This window comes from Hyaena hyaena, unplaced genomic scaffold (genome assembly GCF_003009895.1).
Source record: "Hyaena hyaena isolate Hyena2069 unplaced genomic scaffold, ASM300989v1 scaffold_846, whole genome shotgun sequence".
Classification (NCBI taxonomy): Eukaryota; Metazoa; Chordata; class Mammalia; order Carnivora; family Hyaenidae; genus Hyaena; species Hyaena hyaena.
In genome coordinates, this window is record NW_024081478.1 from 350153 (window position 1) to 363906 (window position 13754).

Genomic DNA, 13754 nt, shown 5'->3' on the forward strand with positions numbered 1-13754 from the left:
CATGGAGGAGGGCACTGTGGGGAGGGGCACTGGGTGTTATATGGAAACCAATTTGACAATAAACTCTTTGTAAAAAAAATAATAATAAAAAAGGAAATTCTATTTGCAACCATTTCAATCTCCAATGGGTCTCTGGGTCTGATATACCTTATACAGAGAAACTTCTCTGCTAGTGGGTCAATGACACTAGCGGAAGAGTCTGGAAGTCACCGTGCTATACGTGGCCAAACATACTACACAAAGGCTCTGTTACTTTTAACAGCAATTATCAAAAATACTTTTATGTCTTTATGTTGTCTTGAGAACAGGACTTGGTTTTATATACAATAGTATACCCAATATCTAGAATATCCAATGTCTGACACATAGTGTTTCAAGAAATGTTTGTTACATGAATGAGTAAGTGATTTATGTAAGTAGTTGCATACAATGCTATAGGCCAGTGATGTCTATAGAACTTTCATGATGTTGGAAATGATGTATATCTTTGCTGCCCTATATGGTTGCCATTAGCCTTATTTGACTCTTTTATATTAGAAGTGATATTAGTATAACTGATACTATTATAAATTTCAATTAAATGAATTCTAATTTGCTTAATTTTAATTAATTTAAATGTAAATAGTACCATCTGACTGTGGCTACCATATCAGATAATGCAGCCTTTAGTGCAGAGGGGTGCTGTGCAACTTCCTATTCTCCACTCTACAGGGCTAGTGAGTGATAGACTGAGCCATTCTGCCTCAGCTGAATATGTAAATTTCTTTTTAGTCAGTATACATTTATTCATTCTGAGAATATTAAATAGAACATATACATGGTATGATTATGTAGGATATAAGCATTTGACAAATCTCTTTCTAGAGAGATTTCTGTAGATTAATCTATATAGACCAGTTGACATCTATCTATAGATAGTCATCTATCTCAACAAATCTATATAGATAGCCTCCTTCACTCAAACAGGTTCACTTTTCAAATGATCTTAATTTGGTTAGGATTGTTTAGATAGGAGTGTGATCATCATAGATGTTCTTTTAGTATTCTCAACACATTTGCATTGTAAGAAAAGGGAAAAGAAAGATATTCTCAGACCCATGTAAGGAATTTGTGGTTGTAAGATTTTCAACAGTGACTTTTACTCTGAGTGTTGATCCCATGGCAGTGGTCCCCAGATGGGGGTGATTTAGCTCCATGGGTGACATTTGGCAATATCTGAATATATTTGAGGTCATGATAACTTGGTGGGGGTTACCACCAGTATCTAGTATAGGTAGGGAATGTTGTAAACATTCTACAATTCACAGGATAGCTGCCACCTTCCCCCAACAGAGAATTATCTCTGACTAATGTCAGCAGGGCAAAAGCTGAGATGTGTAGTGAAATATACAGATGACTCAAAGGAAATGAGTTTGAGTTTGTTATTATAAATATATTTTAATGTATACAATATAACATTATGTATGTGGACCAAGAGAGACTCTCTGCTGATATAAAACTCAGAAGAAAATCTTAGCACAGCAGTTATTTCATTAGCCAAATTAAAAATAATGGGGGTGGGGGTGGTGAATAAAGATTTAGAAGTCTAGAAAAAGTTTGAGTTTTGTTGAACACTAGACCATAGTCATGTATAGAGTCAGGAAATATACATTTAAATACATATGAAAATGACTATTGTATCGTATAAATTAAATCTCTCCAAAGATACTTTCTGGATTATTTGAATATTCTTCAAAAATACTATACTTAAAAGAATTCCAGCCATTTTAACAGTAAATTTAAATATTAGATAATAAAATCTTTTCCAAAATCGTATATCAAATTGGCTATGAATATCTAATTTTATACTGGCTTCTCATTTAACTGACTTATGAATATCTAATTTATATTGGTTTCTTATTCTGTGGGCCCCTTACTTGTTCTGAAGTTGATTGAAAATAAAGCTATTTAGAAAAAAATAGAATTAGATATAGTAAAACAGAAGTGAAAAGTTAATTTACACCAGGTTTGGAACATCTCTCATTTTTAGAGATGGAAAGTAGCTCCTTCTCAGTGTCCTTTTCTCTTCTCACTTCACCTAATAAAAAGACCAAGAAACTTTCTTTTTATGTTATAAATACATAAAAAAAAGCATTTTTAGGTAGGTAGTGTAGAACAGAATCTGTGCTTGGCAGTGTTTTCGGTTTTCCTGTCTATTACACAGATTTATTCATTATTCCAAAGCAAATACTAGGTAGTTGTTTTGAGTTTAAAATCTACGCTATCTTGTCCATGTTTTTCAAGTCTCAGAGAGAGGTAACTGTGTATCTCAGGGCAAAGGAGAAAAAACTGATTAGAGGGCCATTTCTTAAGTCTCAGTTTCACACTTAGTGCCTCTCCATCATTTGTGTTCGCATTGGCCAAAACTAATTACTTTGACTTGTCTAGCACAGTGAATCTATAGATTCTTAATGAGGATTATTTGGTGAGGAATAACTGTGGAGTCAGGGAAGGGCAGTGTGCCCTGTCAGGGAAAAAAAATAGAGAATGCTTATCCAGATGGTACTTGTCTGATTAAACCAATTGTTCTAAAATGAGAACTCTCATTTTAGATGAGCAGGAACAGAAAGATGATCAAGGAGATCATGGGAGACACTTAGCACCAACGGCAGATCATTGTGGAGTTGACATATCTTATATGTTAATGGTTAGCAAAACACTTCAGATGATGTGAAAGAAAGCCTGCTTTCCTCATGTTTAAGGGGAATGTTGTCCGTTCATGCTTATTTGCATCTTGAACTCGATGACAATATAGATAGCAACACATCCTAGCAACACAATTTGCTAGTGACCACATTTACATTTTGGATGTAGAGGTGATTATGGCATTAGATGTTGGTTTTAGATTTAATCCAGTCCCGATAACAAGTCACTTTGGTATAAAGTCCAGGCTTGTTTTCTTTTCCACAGTCTATTCCCCAGCTTACTATCCCAATAAGGTACCAGTTCCTATCATGTGCTATAACCAGAGGTCCTCCAGAATCACCCTGTGAAAGAAGAAACAGACATTGTCAATGCAATAAATAAAAGGGAGTAAAAAATGAAAGTAAATGAGCCTGCGAATGTCTGTTAGTTAATATTTTAAATAAAAAAATGTAGGGGCGCCTGGGTGGCTCAGTCAGTTAAGTGTCTGACTTCAGCTCAGGTCATGATCTCATGGTTTGTGGGTTTGAGCCCTACGTCATGTTATGTGCTGACAACTTAGAACCTAGAGCCTGCTTCGGATTCTGTGTGTGTGTCTCTCTCTCTGCCCCTCCCCTGCTCATGCTCTCTCTCTCTCTCAAGTATAAAATAAAAACATTAATCATTTATTTTTATTAAACATGAAAACATTTATTTTTATTAAACATAAAAACATTTAAACATTAAAAAAATGAAATAAATAAAAATATGTAAAATGAATTGTTTTTACTTACCATCGGTATTAATATAACAATTGAATTTATTGCTTATCTCTTACTACTTCTGCTTATCTGTGTTAATATCTTCATCTGGAATAGTGTGCATAAAGCTAAGGTTTCAATTTTACTCTTGCATAGTCTTTAGGTTTACTCTTTCTAAACAGGGAGCACAAATTGAACCCGAGTCCAGGCATATAATAGTTACATAAGTGATGACCTCAAGGCTCAACTATATGTCACCTCCATGAAGTGTCTTCTGTTAGCTAGATATAGTCACTTGCTATTAATTTGGTGTTTTAAATTTTTTTAATGTTTATTTTTGAGAGAGAGAGAGAGAGCTTGAGCAGCAGAGAGACAGTGAGAGGAGACACAGAATCTGAAGCAGGCTCCAGCTCTGAGCTGTCAGCACAGAGCCCAATGCAGGGCTCGAAATCAGGAACTGTGAGATGATGACCTGAGCCAAAGGCAGACACTTAACCAATTGAGACACCCAGGCACCCCATATTTGAATTGCACCTTGTTCTATTTACACCAGTTGATAGGAAGGTGTCCTGAATGGTATATTCTTATGCAGCAATATGTGTGTAAGGAGAAGGGTATGCAAAAGGCACTCCAGGCAAATGTGCACTATTTATTACTGACAGGCTTTTGTTTCCAAACTAAAATTTAATCCCTAGCCCTAGCGAACTGGTTTGAAGTGTGTGAATCCTGAGGACTTCCCTGATATCTTTAACCGAGGGTTTAGACAGGTGATTTTTAAACTTCTCTTTTAGCAATGAACCTATATGGAATCACCTTATAGACTTATTGTATAAGACAAATGATCCTATTTGAAGCAGGCCTGGGATCCTAGAGCTTTGGCTCTTAGCTCCCTTCCCTTCTCTTTCCATGTACCCTTTAGGGCTCAGTGGACAGAGTGTGAAAACTCTGGTTACTAAAAGCAGTGCTCCTTTCCTGTAGGACCACATGGTAATTTAGATCCTCAGTATTTTACTTTGTTACTGGTGAAGGAAACATGAGAGCATGGACCAAGAGAAAGAGAACATCTGCTTTTATATAGATTTATGTTTCTGCTCAAAAGTCATGTGATCTGATTGTACTGTACACCACCTCGTTTCTTCTTCTCCTCAGGAAGGAAAGTGAGTAGGAGATCCTATATTCCAGAATATGTAGCCAAATCCTAAGTTTTTGCTCTTTTTGTTAGTTGTTTGCTATATTACTAGATTGTAAATTCATTATGGATTCAGTGTAGGCTTTTTAAAAAATGTTTATGTTTCCTTCAGTAATTTCCACATTACCTTGCAATTTACAAAAGTATGAATGAATAAGTGAATGAATATTTATTATATCACATTACAGCCAGCCAATGACAGATCAATAGCGGCACCTTTGCCTTTAAGTAAAGCATTCATATGTGTCAAGTTCTCAAAGCATTTCCTAATCTTTTAAGAACTGCTAAACCTTTGGACCCAAGTTAAAATCTTCGTCATTTTAGTTACTTATTTTTAGTCTTCTAAGTAGCCTGATATTAATTAAAACTGATATTCTCCTTAAATGCTTAATAGTAAAGTGTTGTATGCTTTGGGGAAATGCTATTTATTTAGTTTTTAGACATAATTGGTGAGGCAACACTGTAATATGAATAAGTATTGATAAATATATTCTTTTCCTAAAGAGTGTAATTCTATCTGAATGTAGACTGCTAAAGGTCAAAAGGGTTAAGCACTGGTGGGATTATGGCTCTGGCTATGGAGGGATCTGCAGACCCCATTCCATAGGACCTTACAAGTAGTAGGGATCAGATAGCTACTTGGTTGTCATTGTGACTTGAAGCAATGATTGTGTGGCTTGCTGGCTTGGTGTCTACTATCTGCTTCCGGTCCTTTTCTCAAATAAAAGTCCTAATTTGCAACTGATGGTCATTTTTTTACATATGGTTCTGGACAATACTAGGGTTTTAAACAAGGAGTATTTCTTAAGGTTGTCCCATTCCCTCTTTTTACTCTCTTCCCTCCTCCACAACTTAATTTTATGGAGTCTTATGAAGTGACATTGGTCTATGGTCAGTGAGGCCTCCTCCGTTCAACACACTCATTTTTGTGGATTTGAGTCTATTCTTACCTCACAGGCATCTCGTTTTCCTGTTAAGAATCCAGCACATATCATTCCTGATGATACAGCACCACCATATACATTAACTTGATTACATACATCATTACTTATGATCTCTACTTCAACTTGCCGCAGAGTATTGGGAAAGGGACCTAAAGAAGAAAATAATTAACAGATGAAGAATTTTTACATTGTTGCTTATGATAATTAATTGTTGTGTCTTATAAAGGATGTGTTGGTGATAAAACATATGTCTTGAAGTTGTAGAACTCTGAGCTTGATGACACTGCTCAGGTTCAAGTTACATTTCTTGTGTGCCTTCTATGTGCTAGATGCCATTCTTTGCACTTTTATTTCCACTATCTTATTTAGTCCTTGTAACAACTAATTAAGATAAATACGAATATTCTCTTTTTCAGATGAGAAAACCAAAGCTTACCTGGTTATGAGTCCTGCTGTGACCACATAGCTAAATGGAGGCAACACTAGATTTAAACCCAGGGCATTTCTCACCACCTCCACCTGGGATAACCTGTCATAGTTTACTTTACCTTACCTGGAAATCTGCCACATCACTTTACAAAGGACACAGCTATAATGGGAATGGAAAATCCTTTAGGAACACCAGTATAGAGTGAGGTTGTATTATTAGAAAGTAGTTTTAGTGCTGAATAAATGGAAACCTACTGCTTCACCAGAAAGACCATATCTACTTTGATAAGAGCTCAAATGACTGTCCAAAACTAATTCCAGGGTAAGTAACCAATACCACGATAAGATATAGATTATGGTTTACTAATGATGCACATACTGATTGATTTGTTGTTATATGAAAAATACTATTTAATTGTGTATTGTACCATTTTAGTCATTGTATTCTCATTACCCCTGAGCAGGTTTTATTTTAAAAACTGTATTAGTCCTTCATATAAAGATGGATGCTCTGTTTACAGAAGGTTCAAAGACGATTGAGAGGAGGAAGGAGGGCAGTGCTGTCAATCTGACCAACAAATCAGGGTAATTCTGTGCTAAAGACTCTAGGCCTAGAGGCAGCACATGTAAGTTTGAACATTGCACAATTTATGTGCTCTTTAGTCTTGGGCATGTTATTTAATCTTACTAAACATCATTTTACTCAGCTGTACGAGGAGAAAATGATACCTATCTCATATGTCTGTTGTGAGGGTTAAAAAATAATTAATGTTGGGGTGCCTGGATGGCTCAGTTGGTTAAGCGTTTGACTCTTGATCATGGCTCAGGTCATGATCTCACAGTTCATGAGTTTGAACCCTACATCTGACTAGCACTGTCAGTGCAGAGCCTGCTTGGGATTATCTCTCTCTCTCCCTCTTTCTCTGTTCTTCCCACACTTGTGCTCCATCTCTCTCTCTCAAAATAAATAAACAAACCTAAAAAGTAATTAATGTAATCAATTATGATAGTGCTCTGTCTCATATTCAGATTTCAGCCGGTAGGAGCTATTGGAGTGGATTGTAGAGTACAAGGTTACATATTTATAGCCTTCTTGGTACAAAGCTGCACTTCAATATCTAAGATGGCTGGTGAGTGCTAGAGCTTTTATAAGAGAAGACCTAGGTTTCCAGGGAATTTTGTCACTAACTTTAAGTAAATCTAATTCTCTGTATTAATCCTAGTAAGTTCACTTACCTAGAATTGACCATCTTGTTGAAAAACTAAGCCTAAATCCTCTACAGTCATTAAAGATTATCTAAGGTCTAGTGCATTTCTTCACCGTTATTTAAGCATTAGAGGGGCATTATATGGCCATTTTCTTTTCATTTCTGATTCTCTTTGAAATGGCCCTAGTGAAAGAATCTGCTCACCATCTATTCTTTACACAGATTTTCAGAAAAGGCTACACTCTTTGTGTAGATGCTGCAGTAATATTCAATACTATCTCTTTTTTTCTCCCTAATTGGCATTTAAAATTTATAGGTATTCCTAGGTTTTAATCAACAGTATTTAAACTATTTATAATTTCTGTATGTGTACTTTTATGTGTTATGTTAATTGTCCTGGGATGCCTAGTTTTAACTTTCAAATGGTTATAATTCTTTAATCTCAACTTTTAAAAAGTCAGTTCAAATATTTAACAGCATAACAAGCTATTTTACATGATCAACTATTCAAGGAACAAACTATCCAGAATAGAAAGTTTCTATTTTACAAGCTGTCTGGTGATGATTTCTAATTAGATATGACTGGATAAATTTGGGGAGGTAGGAGAAGAAAACCTTAGTCCTTGTCTCAATTTCAAAATACAGAGAAAACCATGATCAAATATTTAATACTTAACTTTAGATTGACATCTTATAAATTCATAATGTTATTTCTGGAAAGTATGCAACTTATTAGAGAAGATGGATCAATGCTTAGTAATCTGCACACTATTGGGCATTGAATGATTCATGATGAAGTCCCAAATCACTCTCAGACTACTACTCTGGGAGGAGGTGGTGTTAAGTTTCATTAGGGTCTAGAGGAGGTATAGTGGTAGCCCTGGTGGTAGATGCTTTCCATTCCTACTCCAATCAGTAAGTGGCCTTCTGATCCCAAAGGATTTGATTCCCCTTTGTTCTCCTCACCATTACCTATAGAACAAGGTAGATCCCCCAGAGATGAGGAAAAAAACTCTCAGATTATAATGACAGTATAACAACCTGGACTCAATGTCAGAATTTTGGAGTTTATATTGAAGGGAAGCAGATTTCTATAAGAAATGAAGTGACAGAGACTTAGTAGATAAAAACTATCCTTGGAGCAAGTACATAAATAAAACTACAACTTTTTAGCAAGAGTCTGGAACAAGAATCAGAAATTCAAACTCTGCTTAAACTCTATGTAAATTGCTCACCTAAGAAAGGTAGAAACTGGAGAGTCCTTTCAAGATCTGAATATCTATCTTTGCAGTTTATTGTGTATCATTAAATGTAGTAAATGTCAAAGTAGTGGACTTTATAAATCCTTAGGCTTAAAAACTGCTCCATAGATACATGGATCCGAGGGGTCCCATTTAATATTTAGCATCAGGCATGACATTTAAATTGTTTGCTTAAGAAAAAAAAATTGCTTAAGGCTGTTTTTGTTTAGTTGTATGACATTACAGAAATTTGTTATTATTGCTCACAAATCACATACTTTAAGATTCATGCAGCCATAGCAGAGTCTCTACATATAAAAGACAGCAATATAGGGTAGCTGGGTGGCTCAGTTGGTGAAGCATCCCACTTGAACTCAGGTCATGATTTCACAGCTTTTGGGTTCAAGCCCTATGTTGAGCTCTATGGTGACAGCTCAGAGCCTGGAGCCTGTCTGGGATTCTGTGTCTCCCTCTCTCTCTGCCCCTTCCCTGCTCATGCTCGCTCTCTCTCTCTCTCTCTCTCTCTCAAAAATAAATAAACATTAAATGTTTTTAATAAAAAGAAAGACAGCAACAGAAAGAAGTGATATGAAAAATGTATGGCTTAATAATCTTTGAAAAGAAAGTTATAACTAGCTGTAAAGTTATAACCAAAATAGCCCATAAGGAAAGCATTAAACATAGATACTGCATAATAGTAATAGACGAAGTTTCCATCAATCACCATATCTGGCTTTTTGTTGTTGTTTTGTGATATTTTGCATGGGACATTTTGATTTCACCTCTTTTTTCAATATTTTGATTTTGTATCTTCTATCTACATTCAAATGGAAGATAGGTTTGCATTTTTTGCTTAGTTCTTTTTACTGAGATACTCACCGTTAGCTTTTAATGCTCCCCATCCAGTGACAAACACTAGACTCTGAGGCAAGACTTCAAAAGAAGCATTTGGGAGACAGACTCTGCCCACATCGTTGGAAAATAGGACAGGGGTGGAAAGTTTCACCACAGCGATGTCGTCGTCGTGCTTATGGGGAGCGTAGTTTTGATGAATGATGATTGATTGTATCTTTCTTCTCATCAGAGGAGGGCTGAGGGTTGTTCCAAAACTAGCCATCCAGAGTTTGGGGTTTTTGTAACTGATCACAGATTAAAAGTATTATAGTTGATTCATTTCTGATCTAAAGTTGCCCAGGACTCTGAATCAGCATGGGACATAGAGGTGGTAGAAGGGCCAGTTGTTTAAGGTGATAGTTGATTGGGGTATTCCCACCCTACTTGAGACATCTCCACTAGGACTGCTCTGCTTCATTTAGGTGATACGACCCCACCCCCACCCCCAGTCTAAGGTAGCTTAAATTACTCCCTTTGAGGGAGAGTTTGTATTTTCTAAAGGGAACAAAATATTATTGCTACTTTTGATTATAAAAAAATACAGAGTAGTTGAAAAGACTATAAACAAATAAAAATTAGACATATGTGCCCACATATATACACATCCACGCATAAATACCCTCATATGCATGCAGTTATATACATATATGTATAGCTATGGAGAGAGAAAGACAGGGAGGGGTAAGGAGGAGAGGGAGAGGTATCAGCTTGAAGCCACACTTTATATACTGTTTTGTCATCTTTTATTTTTAGTTAACATTTTACCCAGAATATTTTCCCACTTTGTATGAACTTCACTAGAGTTACTGTATCTCATTATTATCTCCATGTATCCCATATGTTACATCTTCAAAAAAGATACAATAATTAAAGTGCAGCACTAAAGACATTCATATGGGATAATCTGATGTAAATTTGTGCCTCAGGATACTATTAGCAGAGTCAAAAATCCACAATGTATCTTAGGAAAACTGGTGAGTGTGCTTAACTTTTGACAGTGTTGTCTTGCTCTCAGTTAAATTAGATTGATGGAGAACCTATTTTCAGTTGCAGCTGAAGATTCTCTAATTTTTCTACTATTCTTTAATAACTGTCATTTCTTCCTAAGCCTGCTTCACAATCATGAGTTCCAGAGGGAGGCCTAAGATGCTCATAAACGAATGAAAAAGGGGTAAGAATTATGAGAAATGAAAGTGAGAAAAGGTGAAATTGCTCATCCTGCTGGTATAGACTTACATATCAAAGCAGTGAGCAGCAGTCAGGAGCCACTCCTCACTGATCAAAGATGCACCACAGAAATGGATGCCGTCCATTTGCAGGCTGGCTTGCCATGGCCAATCAGCTCTTTTTGCAGGATAACCTCCAGCAATTCTTTCCATGGATGGGAACTCTCTCCCTCTACCACAACCTGTCAGAAGGAAGTAAGATAGTTTTATTTATTTTATTTTATTATTTTATCTTATTTTATTTTAATTGACAAGCATATATACACATCCACACACATATATAACCCTCATCCATGCACATATATAACCCTCATATGCATGCAGCTATATAAATATTTTTTATTTTACTTGACACACAATGTTACATTAGTATTAGCTCTACAATATATTCAACTTCTCTATCATTATGCTATTCTTACAACAGTGTAGCTTTAAGATGGTTATTTATAAACAAAATTTTAGACATATCAAGGCATGTTTAGCACCTAATTAAAGATGGAAGCAGCTGTAGGTTTGCCTTGCCTTCAAAAATAATCAAAATTATGTATAGAATAATGATTTTTCACATTGGAAAAAGATTAGCTTAAAAAACAAACTATTTAATATCCTCCCTGTTTCATTTAAAACAATTCTAGTTTAAAATTTATTTTTTCATATCTTTCTAGGTCATTTTCCTATGTACAGCAGTTTACTTCAGTGATAATTGACAATTCTGAGTGCAAAATATATACTACTTATTGCAGAAAAATACCATGGGTACACTTAAAACACTTGTCTAATATTATAACCATTACCCTACTGTATCAAAGTTCACATATTAGAATTAATGAGTGTTATTTAATTCTAAGCAAAATTTTCTACTTTAACAAAGTGAGCCAAATAAAAATAAATATAATAAAATAATAGGGAATTATTAAAAGAAGTTATCAGAGAAACTTTCTATGAGGAATAATAAGTTACTTCCAAGGAGCCCATATAGGCATTACCAATTATTATTAAGAATTTTTTCCGGGACATCTGCGTGGCTCAGTTGGTTAAGCGTCCGATTTCGGCTCAGGTCATGATCTTGCAGTTCGTGGGTTCAAGCCCTGCATCGGGTTCTGTGCTGGCAGCTTAGAGCCTGGAACCTGTTTCAGGTTCTGTGTAGCCCTCTCTCTATGCCCCTCCCCCACTCATGTTCTGTCTCTCTCTGTCTCAAAAATAAACTATAAAAAAATTAAAAGGAAGAATTTTACCGCCTACATTTAATAACATTTAATAAAATGTTAAATCATGTGTTGATTCAGAGATATTATATACTTTTGGGAAAAAATAAACCTGGAGATAGAGAAACTCTAGAAGTATTTTGAGTTTTATCATTTGATTTACAAACATTGCAATGATAGTCTCAAACTTACAGCTGTTCAGAATGTGGTCTGCTTGTGCTTCATTTGTATCTGGAAAAAGTCAAGATGATTTCTCAGTAGTAGAACAATTATAATTTTGAAATACTGTGTCTACATGACATGAATGTTTCTGGTTGGGATGAACTGAATTAGTCAGGACATTCTTAATTGTAATGCAATAAAATAAAATATAATTTAATACAAATAAAGCCCTTCTTCTGACTATTTATTGATTCTGGGAAAATCCTGAACTCAGATTGAGTTCATTGGCAGGGAACTAAGCTTATGTTTATTACTATGTTTATTAGAATAAATACCTTCAAATTAGTTTTGCTAATAATTCTCTAGTGGCTTCCCTGATCTTTATAATAACTGAAACTTCCTACCTGGGTCTGTATGACATGGTCCCTATTTGTGTCTTTGTTGCCATGTTGAACTGTTCTTGCTTTTAACCACTGGCCTTTCTGTTTCTTGACTGCCAAGTTGTTCATACAGTCTTTATTCTAGTTGTCCCTTCTGTAGAAATGCTCTTCCCTTGGCCATTTTTATGGTTGGTTCCCCACTGTCATTCAGAAATTAGCTTAAAAGTCTTCTCCTCAGACAGGCTTTCCATGACAAATCAAAGTAAACTCCCATTCTCTATTCTCTTAATGGAAATTTAAATTTTTGATATAACTTTTGTTTACTTACTTTTTAGTGGGCCATTGTCTTTCTTATTCCAATTAGAATGTTCTATGAGGACAGGTAATTTAGTTCCTGGCATGAAAAGGTTCTTAATAAATACTTGCTGAATGAACAGTTAGCAGTAATGATAACTAGTAATTTACTGATTCCTATGTACCAGGGACTATGGCGAACATTGTTTATATCCTCCCAATAGTAATATGAGGCAAAACCATTAAGGACATAATTTAAATACTTTTTCAGGTAAAAACCTTGTTCTACAATGATTTCACTGTAAGGTCAATTACAATCTAGTGTCATCTTCTGTAGGAATGGATCAATGAGAGGAGTGGAATTATGGTCAATTCACGGGTAACTCTAGTCTAGGCTCATTTCTATCTGTGGCAACTACTGATGGACTTCAGAGAGGACACAAAATCTCCTATATGAAGATTACCCAGCAGATGGGCTCTACCTGCAGGACAAAAGTTGAATAGCTCCAGTTCTGGAACAAGACTATAGACTCACTTTCCTCTGTTCTTCTCCGATAACTAACTACAACTAAATATCCTGAAAAATCATCTAGCAGATAATGGTAAAAGAGCTCTTAAAGCTGGAAGGAGGAAGGCAAAATGGCTACAGCCTACATTATTTGAAGGACAATGTGATGAGCTTCCTAGTTTTCTTTTCATCTCACAATCTGAAACCATCCATAGGCATAGACAAAAAAATTCCAAGGAAAGTTTGCTCTCTCCAGCCAAATGCTGGGAAAGAAGAAGCACAACAGAGGCCTAGTGAGGAGCCCAAATCTCCTGCTTCACAACACAGGGCTGACTATCCATTTTACTAGCAGCAGTGACATCAAGAAGCCCTTGACCATCCCACAACCCACTTCCCAATCTGAGCACCAGCTTGCATACTGACACCCACAGGGACAGCATCAGCCTTTACCTCCCCAGTGACATAAGTAGGTTCAAGTCCACTGTACCCCTACACAGAGGATGGCCCAGGGATACAAGAAGCTGAGAGAAACCTGTTCTACTCCCACATATATTGCAGGCAGCAGGAATTGAAAGGATGTTCCAGAAGACTAGAATAAGTACTGCAAGACTCTGAAAACTAGATTCTTATTGAAACAAAAGTTGGTGAGAAT

The 13754-nt window shown here is 35.9% G+C and overlaps 1 protein-coding gene across 1 annotated transcript in view; it reads right to left on the minus strand.

Annotated features, from left to right (window-relative positions):
* Nucleotides 1–2867: 2867 nt before the first annotated feature.
* Nucleotides 2868–13754, minus strand: part of LOC120222177 (transmembrane protease serine 11G-like) — a 29534-nt gene continuing 18647 nt past the window's right edge. The window contains exons 6-10 of the mRNA XM_039219889.1: nucleotides 11951–11989; nucleotides 10564–10735; nucleotides 9313–9572; nucleotides 5562–5704; nucleotides 2868–3026 (exon numbers count right to left, since the gene is read on the minus strand). Of these exons, the coding sequence (XP_039075820.1) occupies nucleotides 2868–3026; nucleotides 5562–5704; nucleotides 9313–9572; nucleotides 10564–10735; nucleotides 11951–11989 (773 nt within the window). The remainder of the gene's footprint in view (nucleotides 3027–5561; nucleotides 5705–9312; nucleotides 9573–10563; nucleotides 10736–11950; nucleotides 11990–13754) is intronic.